Source organism: Gekko japonicus, unplaced genomic scaffold (assembly GCF_001447785.1).
Source record: "Gekko japonicus isolate JY-2015 unplaced genomic scaffold, Gekko_japonicus_V1.1 scaffold503, whole genome shotgun sequence".
Classification (NCBI taxonomy): domain Eukaryota; kingdom Metazoa; phylum Chordata; class Lepidosauria; order Squamata; family Gekkonidae; genus Gekko; species Gekko japonicus.
The window spans coordinates 125,969-139,992 of NW_015165844.1; the positions used below are offsets into that span (position 1 = coordinate 125,969).

At 46.6% G+C, this 14,024-nt stretch overlaps 1 protein-coding gene across 2 annotated transcripts in view; it reads left to right on the forward strand.

Moving 5' to 3' along the window:
• The window catches only part of AMOTL1 (angiomotin like 1), a 101,892-nt gene that overhangs the window by 38,052 nt on the left and 49,816 nt on the right, over positions 1–14,024 (forward strand). For both annotated transcript variants that reach the window (XM_015411049.1, XM_015411050.1), the window contains 2 exons: positions 10,781–10,921; positions 13,501–14,024. The exon at positions 13,501–14,024 is cut by the window's right edge and continues 398 nt beyond it. In XM_015411049.1, the coding sequence (XP_015266535.1) occupies positions 10,781–10,921; positions 13,501–14,024 (665 nt within the window). The remainder of the gene's footprint in view (positions 1–10,780; positions 10,922–13,500) is intronic.

The following is a 14,024-nucleotide window of genomic DNA, read 5'->3' on the forward strand; positions in this document are numbered from 1 at the left end:
AACTATATTATTGTCATGTACTTTACATGGGTGTGCCCTTAAGGTCAACTGGGAAACGACAGTCGGTGCAGAATGCCACAGCCAGTTATTACTGGCGCAAGGCCGAGCATGCATGTCACACCTGTTCTGCAGTCACTCCATTGGTTACGGCTTATCACCTACAAAGCCCTTCATGGTCTTGGACCCACATACCAGCCGAACTGCCTCTCCCACTATGCTCTGCCGCGACAGCTTCACTCGTCCGAGCGAAGCCTTTTCATGGCGCTACCTTGCAAATGGGTCAACAACCCATTTGTTTATGCGTTGTCTCTGTGGTGTCCCCCTCCTTGTGGCATGGCCTGCCTGAGGAGGCCTGGGAAGCTCCCACACTTCCGTTCCTCCACAGAACGTGCAAAACTGAAATGTTTGGGAGGGCATTCTCGTAAAGGGATTAGAATGCTAGTAAAATGGAGCAGTCCAGGAAGGCACCTTTATAACGGAATGGGTTTGTATTCCTGTGTTGCAGGTATCGCCTTGCTTTTACTGCATCATCTTCTACCTTTACAATTCCACTTTCTGCATTGTTTATACTATAGCATACTCTGCCTTAGACAGTTTGTTGTTTGCTGGATTCTTACATGTATGAAATCCTAGACCTATTGCATTGTTTGCAGAGCCGGCTCACCCACTAGGTGAACTAGGCATTCTCCTAGAGCGCCGGGCCCTGGATGGGGCGCCAAGCTGTGCCTCCCCCCTCCTCCCTCCCTTTGGTGGTGGTGGCGGTAGGGGGGAGGAGGCGGTGGTGGCGGCAGCAAAAGGGTGGCTGGCTCCAGAGGTCTCCAGGTCTCCAGGCCCCACCGGGAGGTTGGCATCTGCGCCATAAGGCAGCCTCGCCTAGGGCGCAGAAACACCTCGAGCCGGCCCTGATTGTTTGTCTTATGATGTCTGGTTGCATCTGTGAAGAAACGGACTTGCAAGCCCTTCCTGTTCCTCCAGGCTGTTCCCTAGAAAGTCAGAAAATCCCATGACTATCCCAAGTCCCTGCTTGGCAACATTACCTCTTCTCCTCACTCTCCAGGGTTATCAAAACCAAACTAGATAACAGCTGCCATCACCAGTGACTCCAAGAGTATTTCTTGCTAAACAGAGTCACACATCTAGAACTGTGAACCTGCATTGCCATTTAGAGGCTCCACCTAGTCGCTCTCCTCCCGCTTCAATCTTACAAGCTAATACAATTTCTCATGTTCAGCTTTTGTATTCCAGGGATGGTGAGCTTACCTGCTGCCCCTCCCCACCACTGTGTTTCAGGCAACAAGACAGAACAGGTGTGGTGTGTTTCCAGAGATCAGGCTTAGATCATTCAAAATATTAAAAAAAAGTTTAATAAATTAATAGAAAGAATACACATGGTCTCCTCAAGCATTCAGGCTGAGCAAGGGTACAAAGAAAGGTGAACATTTGTAGTTCCCCTTTCCTTCGTACTTATCCTAAATGCTGTTTATATAGGCTACTACAACAAATTTAGAGTCCAATGGCACCTTTAAGACCAACAAAGGTTTATTCAAGGTATGAGCTTTCATGTGCATGCACACTTTATGAGACCAACACGGCTAACCAACTGGATCTATAGGCTAGTGTGATTTGAAGTTCTGGGGTGGGTGTGGGGCTTCTCCCTGTTGTCTCTTGCCATGAAGACAGAGGAAGTCCCTAGGTAAAAGTTTTAGTCCTGCATGGTTTGTACCTCTCTGGTCAGAAGCTGTAAGGCAAGAGAGCTTTTTTTGTTCCAACCTTTTTGGTTAACTTTCTCATGCAGGGTTGTGTTTTTCTCCGCTTTTTTTGGTTGTACTCAATAAATAAATAAATACCTTATGAACCTTTAGCAATTTTAGTCAGAGATATTAAAGAATATATTATCTGCTGTACTCCTACCTGACACAGCCTTATGGGAGGTTGTAGCTGTTGGTTGCTGAGACTAGCTATGAAAGCTAGAAGTAGAACCTCCACAGTTAGGGTCACTATATCTACTGATTATCAGTGGTTATCTTTATGCTGTCTTTGGTGGCTTTCAAGGATATCTAGATGGCTGCAACTGGAGCTTGCAACCAACCAGCTCGTGGTTGGGTTGGTTGGGTTGGTTGGGTCTCTTCCTATGCACCCCTAAAGAATAACCAACATTTCTGTTCTAGTCCACTCTTCACCTATGTGCCCCCAAAGTAGCATTAGTGAAATTACCAGATCTCTCTTTGCATCAGAAGGTTTGGTGGTACTTGCAGCTTCGCAGTATGGTGCATTCTGGGGCATTTTGTTTGCCCTTCACAGCCCATCCCAGCTGGTATGTAGGTGGATGAAATGAAATGTAACAAAAGGCCATTTTTACTCTGGTTCCTCCAAACCTAAGCCAGACGTGTAGGGTTCAGACGCAGATTCAGTCTTCTCCTTTTGAACCTTCTTTTAAACCCTTCTAACCCCCCACCCCACACACTGCCACTGTGACTAAACCTAAAAGAGGAGTGGGAGAGAGACATCAATGACGGGTTCTTCAGATACAAGAGACTTCTTTGTGCCCCCCCAACTTCCTCCAAAGAGCTCAGAGTCGCTGATGTATGGGGAGGAGCTGTGGCTCAGTGGTAGAGCATCTACTTAGCATGCAGAAGGTCCCAGGTTCAGTCTCCAGCATCTTCAGCTAAGAGGATCAGGGGGCAGGTGATGTGAAAGACCTCTACCTGAGACCCTGGAGAACCACTGCCAGTTTGAGTAGATAATATTGACTTTGATGGACCAAAGGTCTGGTTTAGTATAATGTAGCTTTATGATTTACAGGTAGTCTCCTTTGCGGGCAGCTGACAGGTCTGAGGTCCAGCTTAGCTTTAGCAGCAGAACTCCACCGTAATGTGGTCGTTAAGAACGAAAGCGGTGTGCTTCTGGGTAATTTGTAGAATCAAAAACCGTTGTGGGGATAAAATGGAAGCGGGGAGGATGACATAAATTGCTTTGGATCCCGTTGGGGAGAAGAACAGGGTATAAATATGTAAATTAAAAACTGGAATGTTACTAATATTTAAAAGTAAATGATTGCATTGGTTCTCCCCATGAGTAATTATAAGAAAGTTAACTAATTAGGCCTTGTCACATATGCGCATGAGCACATGAAGCTGTGTAATACTGAATCAGACCACCAGTCCATCAAAGTCAGTATCACCTACTCAGACTGGCAGCATCTCTCCAGGATCTCAGGCTGAGATCTTCCAAATCACCTCCTGCCTGGTCCTTACTGGAGGTGCTTCAAGAGGGGATTGGATAAACATGGAGCAGAGGTTCATCAGTGGCTGTTAGCCACAAGGTATAGTTTATGCCTGGGGCAGTGATGCTCTGTATTCTCGGTGCTTGGGGTGGGGGTAACAATGGGAGGGCATCTGGAGTTCTGGACCCACTGGTGGACCTGATGACACCTGGGCTTTGGCCACTGTGTGATACAGAGTGTTGGAGTGGATGAGCCATTGGCCTGATCCAACATGGCTTTTCTCATGTTCTTACAAGGATTGAACCCGGGACCTTCTGCATGCCAAGCAGATGCTCTACCACTGAGCCCGTGGACCCATGCACGTTCATCGTTGGCATGATGGATGTGAATGTACAAACAGGCTATTGCACACACTAAGATCTTTCATTATCATCTAAGTCAACGGCAGATAGCCATATATTTCTGAATAGAGAAGTTCATGCATTTCACTAGCAGTTGTTGAGCATTAGGAGTGACATAACCAAGTTGCCCAGTGAAAAATCTACTGATGAGGGAAGGAATGTTCTATTCACATATGGGGAACTGTCCTTGAAGTCATCAGTCATACCAGCACCAACTACAAAGCACAGAAACCTGATCCCCAGCACAGAAAAAAAAAGGCTTTTCACAATAGGAGTCTGGAAGTTGAAGCTCTGAAAAGAGGCATGTTGCATGTCCCCCACCCCAGATTTGGGAACTGTGCAGCTGCAGAAGAGACCAGGAAACGCATGCAAGTGGATCTCATGATTTACAACTTTTCTTCTGCCCTCTTTGCAACAGCCCAGCATTTCATTCTTGCCTTTTTCAACAATTGAGTAAAGGCAGAGCCAGTTTTACTGCTGCATTGTTTTGGAGCCAGGGATTATTTAGGAGACGGCTGTGGTTAGCATCTGGAGAGAGAGAGAGACCACTACATCCAATTCAGGTTGACTCATTTCCTTTGAGTGGGGGTAGGCAGTTCTCCCTATGGCCTGGGGCAGTTTGCCTTGGTCAGTTACGGAAAATGGAAAGTGTTAATTGAGGAAACGCACTTCAGATGAACTAAGAAGCCAGTTTACTAGACATAGCTGAGTCTCTGTCTAGAACGCATAGGCCTCCTCTTTTACTCTGTGCAGAAAAACCAACCAACAAATCAGACTCACACTACAGCTTTCATGGAAAATGTGTACGAGTTTGTAGTGTAGGTGTGCCATGAATTGTCTTACTGGGCATGACTTTCTTCAGACCCAGGACCATTGTCCGATGCAGCTAAGATATCAAAACATTTACCTTCTGTTTCAGAAGTCTGCAAATATTAATCTCGTTCATCAATAGATTTATTTGTTCTCAGCTTCCTTCCTTCACTGTCACAAAGTTAATTTAGTTGTTCGTGCACCAGCCAACAGATCATTTGCAGAAAGCATTTCTGTTATAAACCTTCCACAATGTCTATTCTTTTTGGAGTTTAGCGAATCTAGATCCCCGTCTTACTTGATCTGCTTTATGTGCAAATGTAGATTCCCTGGCAGAGCAGCTAGAAGGCTGAAGAGGATTGAGATACTTATAATCTGTGCTTTTAATGCTTTCATTTCACATATAGGAAAGTACTTTAAAATTCTTTGTGTAATCTGCTCACTGCCCTGAACTGGATGGCCCAGGCTAGCCAGACTTTGGAAGCTAAGCAGGGTCGGCCCTGGTTAGTACCTGGATGGGAGACCACCATGGAAGTCCAAGGTCGCTATGCAGAGGCAGGGAATGGCAAACCACCTCTGAACATCTCTTGGATGGGAGACCACCAAGGAAGTCCAGGGTTGCTAGGTAGAGGCAGGTGGCAATGGCGAGCCATCTTAAAGGTCTCTTGCCTTAAAACCCCTATGGGGTTGCCATAAATCAGCTGTGACCTGACAACATTCCACCAGTTCAGCTAATTAGGGTCCCAAAGATTTTATGAGGCCATCAGTAAATGACTTGGGAGGAAAATTTCAGATTGGAGAAGGGGTTGCTGAATATTTCTCCACCAGGTCAGAATATCTGGACCTTGACATGGGTCAAGGTTCTTCTTCTGGAAAAGTATTTTGAGCTGTGTAATAAACAGAAAGGAGATGTGTGCATACACATTAGAGACCCAGCTTAATGTCGTGGTTAGAGTGTCAGACTAGGATCTGGGAGACCCAGGTCTGCCATGTAAGCTCACTGGATAACCTCGGGCACATCGGTCACACACACACTCAACCTAAACCACCTCACAGGGGTGTTGTGAGGATAAAATGGAGGAGAGGAGAACAATGGAAGCCACTTTGGGCCCCCAGTGGGGAGTAAGGCAGAATATAAATGAAGTAAACAATTAAATTAAAAATAACATACATATTGGTTTCTCTTCCTTTCTCTGTATATCTAACTGATAAGCTGTAGTTTACCACATCTTAGGCCTAGACTGTTTCCCCACAAGCAGCTGTGCCACCCTCACTCTTCCGTTTGCCCCGGTTGCATTGGTCAATTTCACAATATTTGCTGCGCAGCCTTGTTTTTTAGGATCGAGAAGACACGGGAAATCGGGGGGGGGGGGGATGCGGGTCAGAATGCGGCCGCACAGTGAATAGGGGGAAATTGCAAACAGAAGACCGAGGGCGGCACAGCTGCTTGTGGGGAATCGGTCCTAGTCTGCACATGCGGAGAATGAGATAGGGTTGCCAGACCTGCCCCCCTGGGTGGAGGCAGGGGTCCCCCAGCTGGCTATTGGGTGGAACTTACCCCCCAAAAGAGGGAGATCCATGTGACGTACAGAGATGTGTCTACATCTCTGCCCGCGTGACCCGGAAATAACATCATTGCATCAGGCCAACACTCTGGTATTTGGGCAAAAACTCTACACTGAACTGCAGGCTGTGTAAGGTCAGTAGTTCAACAGTTCGAGACCTGGGTGCCACAAGACGGAGTGAGCTCCCGTCTCTAGTTCCAGCTCCTGCCAACCTAGCAGTTCAAAAGCAAGAAATTGCAAGTAGATAAATAGGTACCACTTTGGTAGGAAGGTAACAGCGTTCCGTGCGCCTTGGTGTTTAGTCATGCCGGCCTCATGACCACGGAAACGTCTTCGGACAGCGCTGGCTCTTCGGCTTTGAAACGGAGATGAGCACCGCAACCCTAGAGTCGGATTCGACTGGCTTTCGAGCAAGGGAAACCTTTACCTTTACTTTTACCTTTTGCCCAAATACCAGTGTGTCGCCCCAACGGCCCAGACATGGTGACGTAGACACGTTGCTGTATGTCAGATAGGCCTCCCTGCTGCTCCCAAAGGTGTGCATAGGCTCAAAAAAGTTGGGGACCACTGGTCTAGTGTTGCCTTGCTATGTCAATACACAGCTGTCACCATTCCAGCCAAAATGGCTATAAGTGATCTACACCAAGGGCTGGAACTTGGGCCATAGTACCATCCCAAGCCTAATCCTACACTTTCACTCTCAGTTAGGAAATGGGCACATTTAAACCCACTTACATTGCTTCACATCAAAAAGAGGAGGAAACTGTTCTAGGCAAGCAAGGTTGTTTTTATTATGCTACTTTAATTTAAATTAATTTTTATGCCAGCATGGTGTAGTGGTTAGTGTTGAACTAGGATCTGGGAGACCCAGGTTCAAATCCCCACTCTGCCATGGAAGCTTGCTGGGTGACCTTGGGCCAGTCACGCTCTCTCAGCCTAATTTCCCTCACAAGGTTGTTGCAAGGGTAAAATGGGGGAGGATGTTGTAAGCAGCTTTGGGCCCCCACTGGGGAGAAAAGTGGGGTATAAATGAAGCAAAACAAATAATACTCAGTGTTCACAATGTAAATATGCTCATGCATACCAGTTAGGTAGCACATCAGAAAGGAAATGTCTGTGTACATTATGTTATGTTTAGATTTCCCCTCATGGGCTTCCTGGCTGAAATATTCTGAGACTTGTGGTGCCAACTTTTTTTAGATCATTGCGACGGCAATATTTTACTCCTACACATCTTGGCTAATTGCAGCACTCTGTTTTTAATTCTTTTCTGGTGAAAGAAGATAAAGTTTTGAAAGGGGCAAATCCTCACTGCAGATCAGAATCCATTTGCACATCAAAGGATCGCAAATTTTCGAGGATGCTTCACCACAATATTTTGCATACTCCATATTTGTCAGAGAACATTATTTTACATAAGCAAGCAACAAGTTCCTAGCGCATAGAATGGCCAACACCCACCATTTAGCGTGATAGCTGACAATCTCAGATGAATTTTGGAGGTGCCCAGACACAGTTCACTTGGTCTCCCACTTATGCAGGTGAATATGAACAACCACATTTGTTTTTTAAATATGTGTTATCAGCCTGCTGAGGACCACTATGTGCATCTGATGAAGGAAGCTTCAGTCCACAGAAGTTTATGCTACGATATAAATTTCATCAGGTGCATATAGCAGCTCCTCCTGAGGCAGGTAATGCATAATTATATAAGGTTATGAAGAAGGAGAATTGTAAATGGCAATCAGGGGGTCAGAAAGTACACGGTGAGACTTAATTAAGCAAAATTCAAATGTAATCTAGGAAAGTATAGAGACCGTTCACATTAATAGTAATTGGGTGATGAATTCAATCTACCTCATTTTAATACGCTGATTAATTAACTCATGCTGTTATTGGTGGGAGCACTACTGCTTCCCAGAAATTGGAATGTCTGACCGCACGTGCAGTGGGAATTCTGGGAACACTAACCACGCTGACGCCATCTTACAACCTAGTAACCCGCCCTGAGCCCTGCTTGGGATAAAAATTGAATTAATTAAATAAAGACTGAGGAATCCCAGATATTGATGAGGTGTTGAACATTTTTAATGACTGATGGATCCCAAGGCCTTGTTAAACTCTGAGGAGATGGTGTCAAATGTCTTAATGAATTCTAATTCATCAGTTTCACTTACATTGAAGCATCTCTAATATTCCGCTGGAGAATGGTGACTTTTAAATAAGTGACAGTAAGAGTTCCCAACACTGCCAATGCACAGAGATTTTCCGGGTGGTTCCTGGGGACAATGTGATGTCACTTCCAGGTGATGCTGTGGGCTAACTCTCCTAGTCTCTGTGGTCTTTACCATACAGACTGGGATATATTCCTAGAGGGAAGGCCATTTTTTCTCATCTTTTTCAGTTCCTTGGGGTTGGGAAATTTGGGATGGAGGCTCGTAATTCCCTGCCATAGGTGAATAAATAGCAATGTGTCCTGGGAGAGTCAATGGTTCCCCCAGTAGTTTCTGAATTTTAAAGTCCATTTTGTATAAGGATTAGCCTGGTTTTCTTATGTAAGGAGATTCTATGTAAAGAGATTTAATAAAAGCCAAGGTTTGTCAAAATTCAAAGCAAGAGATTAACAAAGCGATAGTATAAGACATCCATTTGCACAACTGAAACAATACAATTTAACATTACTGAAAAGTGACAATTGGATTAATAACCCATTAAGTTTCTGCAGTCCAAACACTGGTTGTCGCAAATCCTTTATTAGGAATTGGCACAAACAGGGTCTCACAATAAGGAATAAATATATATAGGAACACCTGGTGTAACTGTTTTTGTCCACTGGCATAAAGCTGCCCCTGGTTTCCTGGCAACTGTTCACCTCTATAATTTCCCTTTCTGTAGAATATCTTTGAGAAATCCTTTTAGTTCTGTAAAAATCTTTTTTCTGAGGTAAGTCTGGTAAGAACAGGAAGCAAGGGCCTGTCAATAAGGGCACCCTCCTTGTGAAGATTGTTCCATAAAATTTTTTCCTGTCATGGCAGCTTTGTTTTTTAATTTTCAAATTAGAACAAAATAACCTTTTTAAAAAAAATCAACAGGCAAGTTGGGGGTAAAATTGGCACTTCAAAATTGCTAAAGTACGACACACACACCCCGCTCAATATTGCTTTAAAATAATGAGCAGTGTTTCTGTCAGGTTTTTACTATGTTTTTATTATGACGTGTTGTGAAAGCTGCCCTGAAGGTTCTGAGGAGACATGTGGTGCGAAAACAAACCAAAGCCAAATAAATGGAATCTCCTAAGTTTAAAAGCAGATTACCGCTGGGTGCCAGATGTTGAGCTGGGGGCAAACAGCAAAGGGAGACAAATTTTAGAAACAGAACATCAGGCTTTTTAGACTTCTTTTTGATCCAGAAAAAGGTCACTCTTATGTTTTCCTGTGGACTTAACATTTGTGATCCCTTTGTCTTTTTCACTCATTGCAATTTTCCTGAGTGCACAAGTAGGATATGTCATGATTATGCAGGGGGGGGGGTATCCTCCATGCCATTATTTTCCCATTTTGCTACCTGTCATGGACGAAGCTGTCTAGAACCAGCAAGGGGCAAAAGGTCTAGCTTATACAGCTTGGGAACATGTACCCACATTATACTAAGAGCTTAGCCCTGACCTGGATGGCCTAGGCTAGCCTGATCTCATCAGATCTTGGAAGCTAAGCAGGGTTGGCCCTGGTCAGTATTTGGACGGGGGACCAGCAAGGAAGTCCAGGGTTGCTACGCAGAGGCAAACCACTTCTGAATGTCTTGTGCCTTGAAAACCCTACAGGGTCACCATAAGTTGGCTGTGACTTGACAGTACTATCCACAACCATACCAAGAACATAGCTGCACAATACGCACATGTGTTGCGGGTCACGGGTGCGCAGTGGGACTCGCAGGCATACGTACATTGGAAGACCTCACCTTAAATAGTGATTGTTCACTGTAAGTGGAGGAGGAACAATTTCTGGTTTCCTCACACCCTGTTTTGACAGTGGAAAGAGCAGCCTTAAGAGCTTTTTGCTCGTGTTCTCTGGCTCCCTGTGTCCTTCCTAGGGCATGAGGAGCCAGAAAAAAGGGATGAAAGGACTCCCCAATAGCCTATCTGTTGAAAAGTGGGGTGTGTATGTGGGGGGGGGGGAATCAGAAGGTGCTTCTCCCCTCACCTCACAGTGCTGAACTAATGGAGCTTTTTAAGGTGAGTTCCCCCAATGTATGTCTGTGGCTGTGAGTCCGGTTGTGTAGTTTGGCCTTAAGACAGATCATTGGTACATCCATCTGTTACATGTTTATCCCACCAGTTAGCTCAGGATGGTGTTCAGCATTTTCCCCTCATGAATTTTCTCACGACAACAACTTGATCCGGTTGAGAATGATAGAGTGTCCCAAGGTCAGGCAGCGAGTCCTATGACTGAATGGGGATTTCAACCCAGGTCTTCCCAGTTTTAGTATGACGCACTGACAGCTGTGTCAGATCACTGTATTAACTACTCCGACTGTGTTCCAGGATTTCATTGGTTTTCCCTAAAGCCCACTACTTTCACTGGAGATGCCAAGGATTGAACCTGGGACCTTCTAGATAGAAAGCAGGTTTTCTGCCACTGTACTATGTTGGTTTACAGAGCCTCCACATGCTAAAACAATTCTATTTTATGCAGTGTGCTGAATTACAAAAGTGCACAAGAGAAAGTTCCACACAAATGGGTCCACTGTTTAAATAACTGGTTCCCCCCCTCCTTTTCCTGTAGGCCCCCCATCAATTTGCTACAGCTCCAGTACTCCTGCCCAGATACTGGAAGAAATTAGCTACCTGTATGCAGAGCCTGGGCTGCTTAGCGGCAGGCAGGATGATTCCCCATTCATGGTAGAGGTGATCAGTAGTATCGACGGTAAGTCCTTGTCTTTGTCAAAAGCAAAAGCTAGTGGCTTTGCCTATTGCTGAGAGAATTTTCATATTCTTTGTGATGCTTCCCCTGGTGAAGGCTGTGTTACTCTTGCTCTGCTGTGACCCTCCTTGCAGTAGAGGACCCACAAGGCTTCAGACTGGAGAGGGGAAGGGATTGGACTACCTTCTTGAACACATGAACCTGCCTTATACTGAATCAAACCACTGGTCCATCAAGGCTAGGGATGGGCACAAACGGGGATAATGGAGGTTCGTGAAGGTTTGTGGTTCAAGGGGTCTCATGAACCACGAAGCTCCATGAGCCTTTCCGTTTAACAAACCAGTTCAAGGTTTGTGGTTTGTGATGTGGCGTTGATTGCAAAAGTCATTTAAAGGGTTCCCATTTATATGCCTTCTAAGTTCACTCACTGAGTCATACCGGCGTGGCTTGGAGAAGGCATTTAAAGAAACCACAGTCTCTTTAGAGTCCTTCTCCAAGCCCCACCGCCAGTGCCAGCATGTCTGCCAACACGAACACACAAACCTTCCAAAGCCACCTGGGAGGTTCGTGGGGCAGGATGGCACGAACTGAGATTCGCTAATCACGAACTGAGCCTGTTTGTGATGAATTTCCGTTCGTAATTTGGTTCGTGCCCATCCCTAGTCAGTACTGTCTGCTCAGACTGGCAGCAGCTCTCCAAGGTCTCAGGCAGAGGTCTTTCACATCACCTCTCACCTGGTTCTTTTAACTGAAGGTGCTGGGGATTGAACCTGGGACCTTCTGCATACAAAGCGGAGGTTCTACTACTGAGCCACAGCCCCTCCCCTTCTTCTGCCTTTCCATACCCTCCACTCTGCCTTACCAGGGATTCTTCATCCTCCTTGGCCTGCTGCAGATCCTCCTTCAACAGGCCACTCTTCCAGTCCTGGTTTGCTCCTCCCCTCTACCTCTTCACCCAGCCAGAAGAGCCCTGAAGCTCTGCCGCAGCTGCCTTCCAGGTTGCTTCCTTTCTCAGGCAGGGCTTGCAACCGTCTCCACCTGGCTGCCAAACTGAACCTAGATTCTGCAGCTCCGCCCTACCTGTTCTGGGTGCTACCAGGCTGGGGCAGCTGCTAGTTGTGTTGGGGCTGGTCCCACTGCTAGATAATTCTTCTTTCCCCCCTCAAAATTATTCCTTAGATGGGAGACTACCAAAGGAAGTCAGGGCTGCTACACAGGGGCAGGCAATGACAAACTACCTCTGAACAGCTCTTGTCTTGAAAACCCTACGGAGTCACCATAGGTTGGCTACAAATTGACAGGGGTAAGGAAAAAACCCCAGAAAAGGCCCTCGTGTCAGGAAATTGTGGTGTATAAATATTAAATAAAACAAAAATATGTCAAAATCCAAGTGCTTTCTGGAATTAAAACGCTTACCATACCCTTCTACGCCCATTTATTTCAGTGGGTTCGTAATGGTATAATTCTGTTTAGGATTGCACTTTTAAATGGGTGCCTAAAGGCTGGCTAAGATGGGATGGGGTGAGCTTCCTCTGGGAGAGTTCCATTAATTTGGTATCACTGCAAAGAAGGCCCTGTCGGCTCTAGTCACCCACCACACTTCAGATGGTTGGGGGACATGCAGCAGGAAGCTCTTAAAGGCTAGATGGAAATTCTGGGCCCAGAATTCTGGGTGGGAATTCCGGGCTGTAAAGGTCAGCAACACAAACACCTTGAAATGAATCCAGAAGAAACCAACTGGAAGCCAACAAAGATGCTACAAAGATACCCCTATGTGTGGTCCAATCCAGTCAATAGCCCATGGCTGCACTCTGAGCCAGCTGCAGTTCTCAAATGCACTGTAAGCCTCATATGAAGTTGACTTGCAGTCATCTTAATTTAGATAATCACACGGACATGAATAATCATGGCTAGGCATTCATGATCCAGGAAGGGGTCTAGTTGGCACACCAGTTTTAAGGCATCTGAGAACATCACGGCATTCAAGAGTATCCCTGGGTGGTGGACTAGAGTCCTAAGTGCGAAGTGCAACTCCACCCAACACACCTTGGACCCCTCCTCCTGCTTGTTTTCTTCTCTTGAATTGTAAGAGCTGTGTTCCCACTTCCACGTGTAGTACCCATGATGGTGGAAAGTGCTGTCATTGTCACAATTGACTTATGGGGACCCCCGCAAGATTTTAAAGGGCCCTTTTAATTCTTTGGGGGGCACTGGGGCACTGGCTAAATCAATCAAAGGGCCCAGAGAGAGGTGTGGTGCAGGGGGAAGGCAAGGAGTAGTGGTGGCGCAGGGGGAGTTCGTGGCGGCCGCCACATCTTGCCAGAGAGTCAGGGGGCCTGGGCTGAAAGGAAGTTGAGGGGGGGCTTGGAGAGTAGTTCGGGGGCTGGGCCCTGAATTGCCCCAGTGTAGCTACAGGCCTGCAGAAAGGTAACTTGTCCTTAACCTGCAAGTGAGCTCAGGGTAATTAGTGTTTTTTTAAAAAAAAAAAAACCATGGAAGATTTCTCAGCTTTTCGTAAGCAGCAATACTTCCAGTTATTCAACCCTCACTCCTTTCTCTCTCTGTCTTTCTGTTTGGTACAGCGGAAGAAGACCCTCTTAGCAACTTCCACCCTCCGCACTTCCTTCAGGTCTCAGAGGTGGAGATGAGAGGTTCGGAGGATGCGGCCCCTCGCACTGTGTTACAGCGGCTGATCCAGGAGCTGCGCTATGGCAACCCGACCGAGAACATGAACCTGCTGGCCGTTCAGCACCAGGCCACGGGGAGCTCGGGACCATCCAACTCGGCCGCCAGCACGCTCTCGTCTTCTTCCGCGGAAAACCTCGTGCCGGAAGACCCACAAATGGTCCAGTGGTCGGCGCGGCAGGAACCACAGGGCCAGGAGCATCAAGGGGACAATTCGGTGATGGAGAAGCAGCCTCGGGGAAGCTCCCAGCCTCAGCAGAACAATGAGGAACTCCCCACCTACGAGGAGGCCAAAGCCCAGTCCCAGTTCTTCAGGGGCCAGCAGCCCAGCACCCTCGGGCAGGGCAGCTTTTACGGGGCCGCGGCCTCCTGTCCAAAGTCTCGAACGGAAGGGCGGCCCACTCTGGCCCGTGCCAACAGC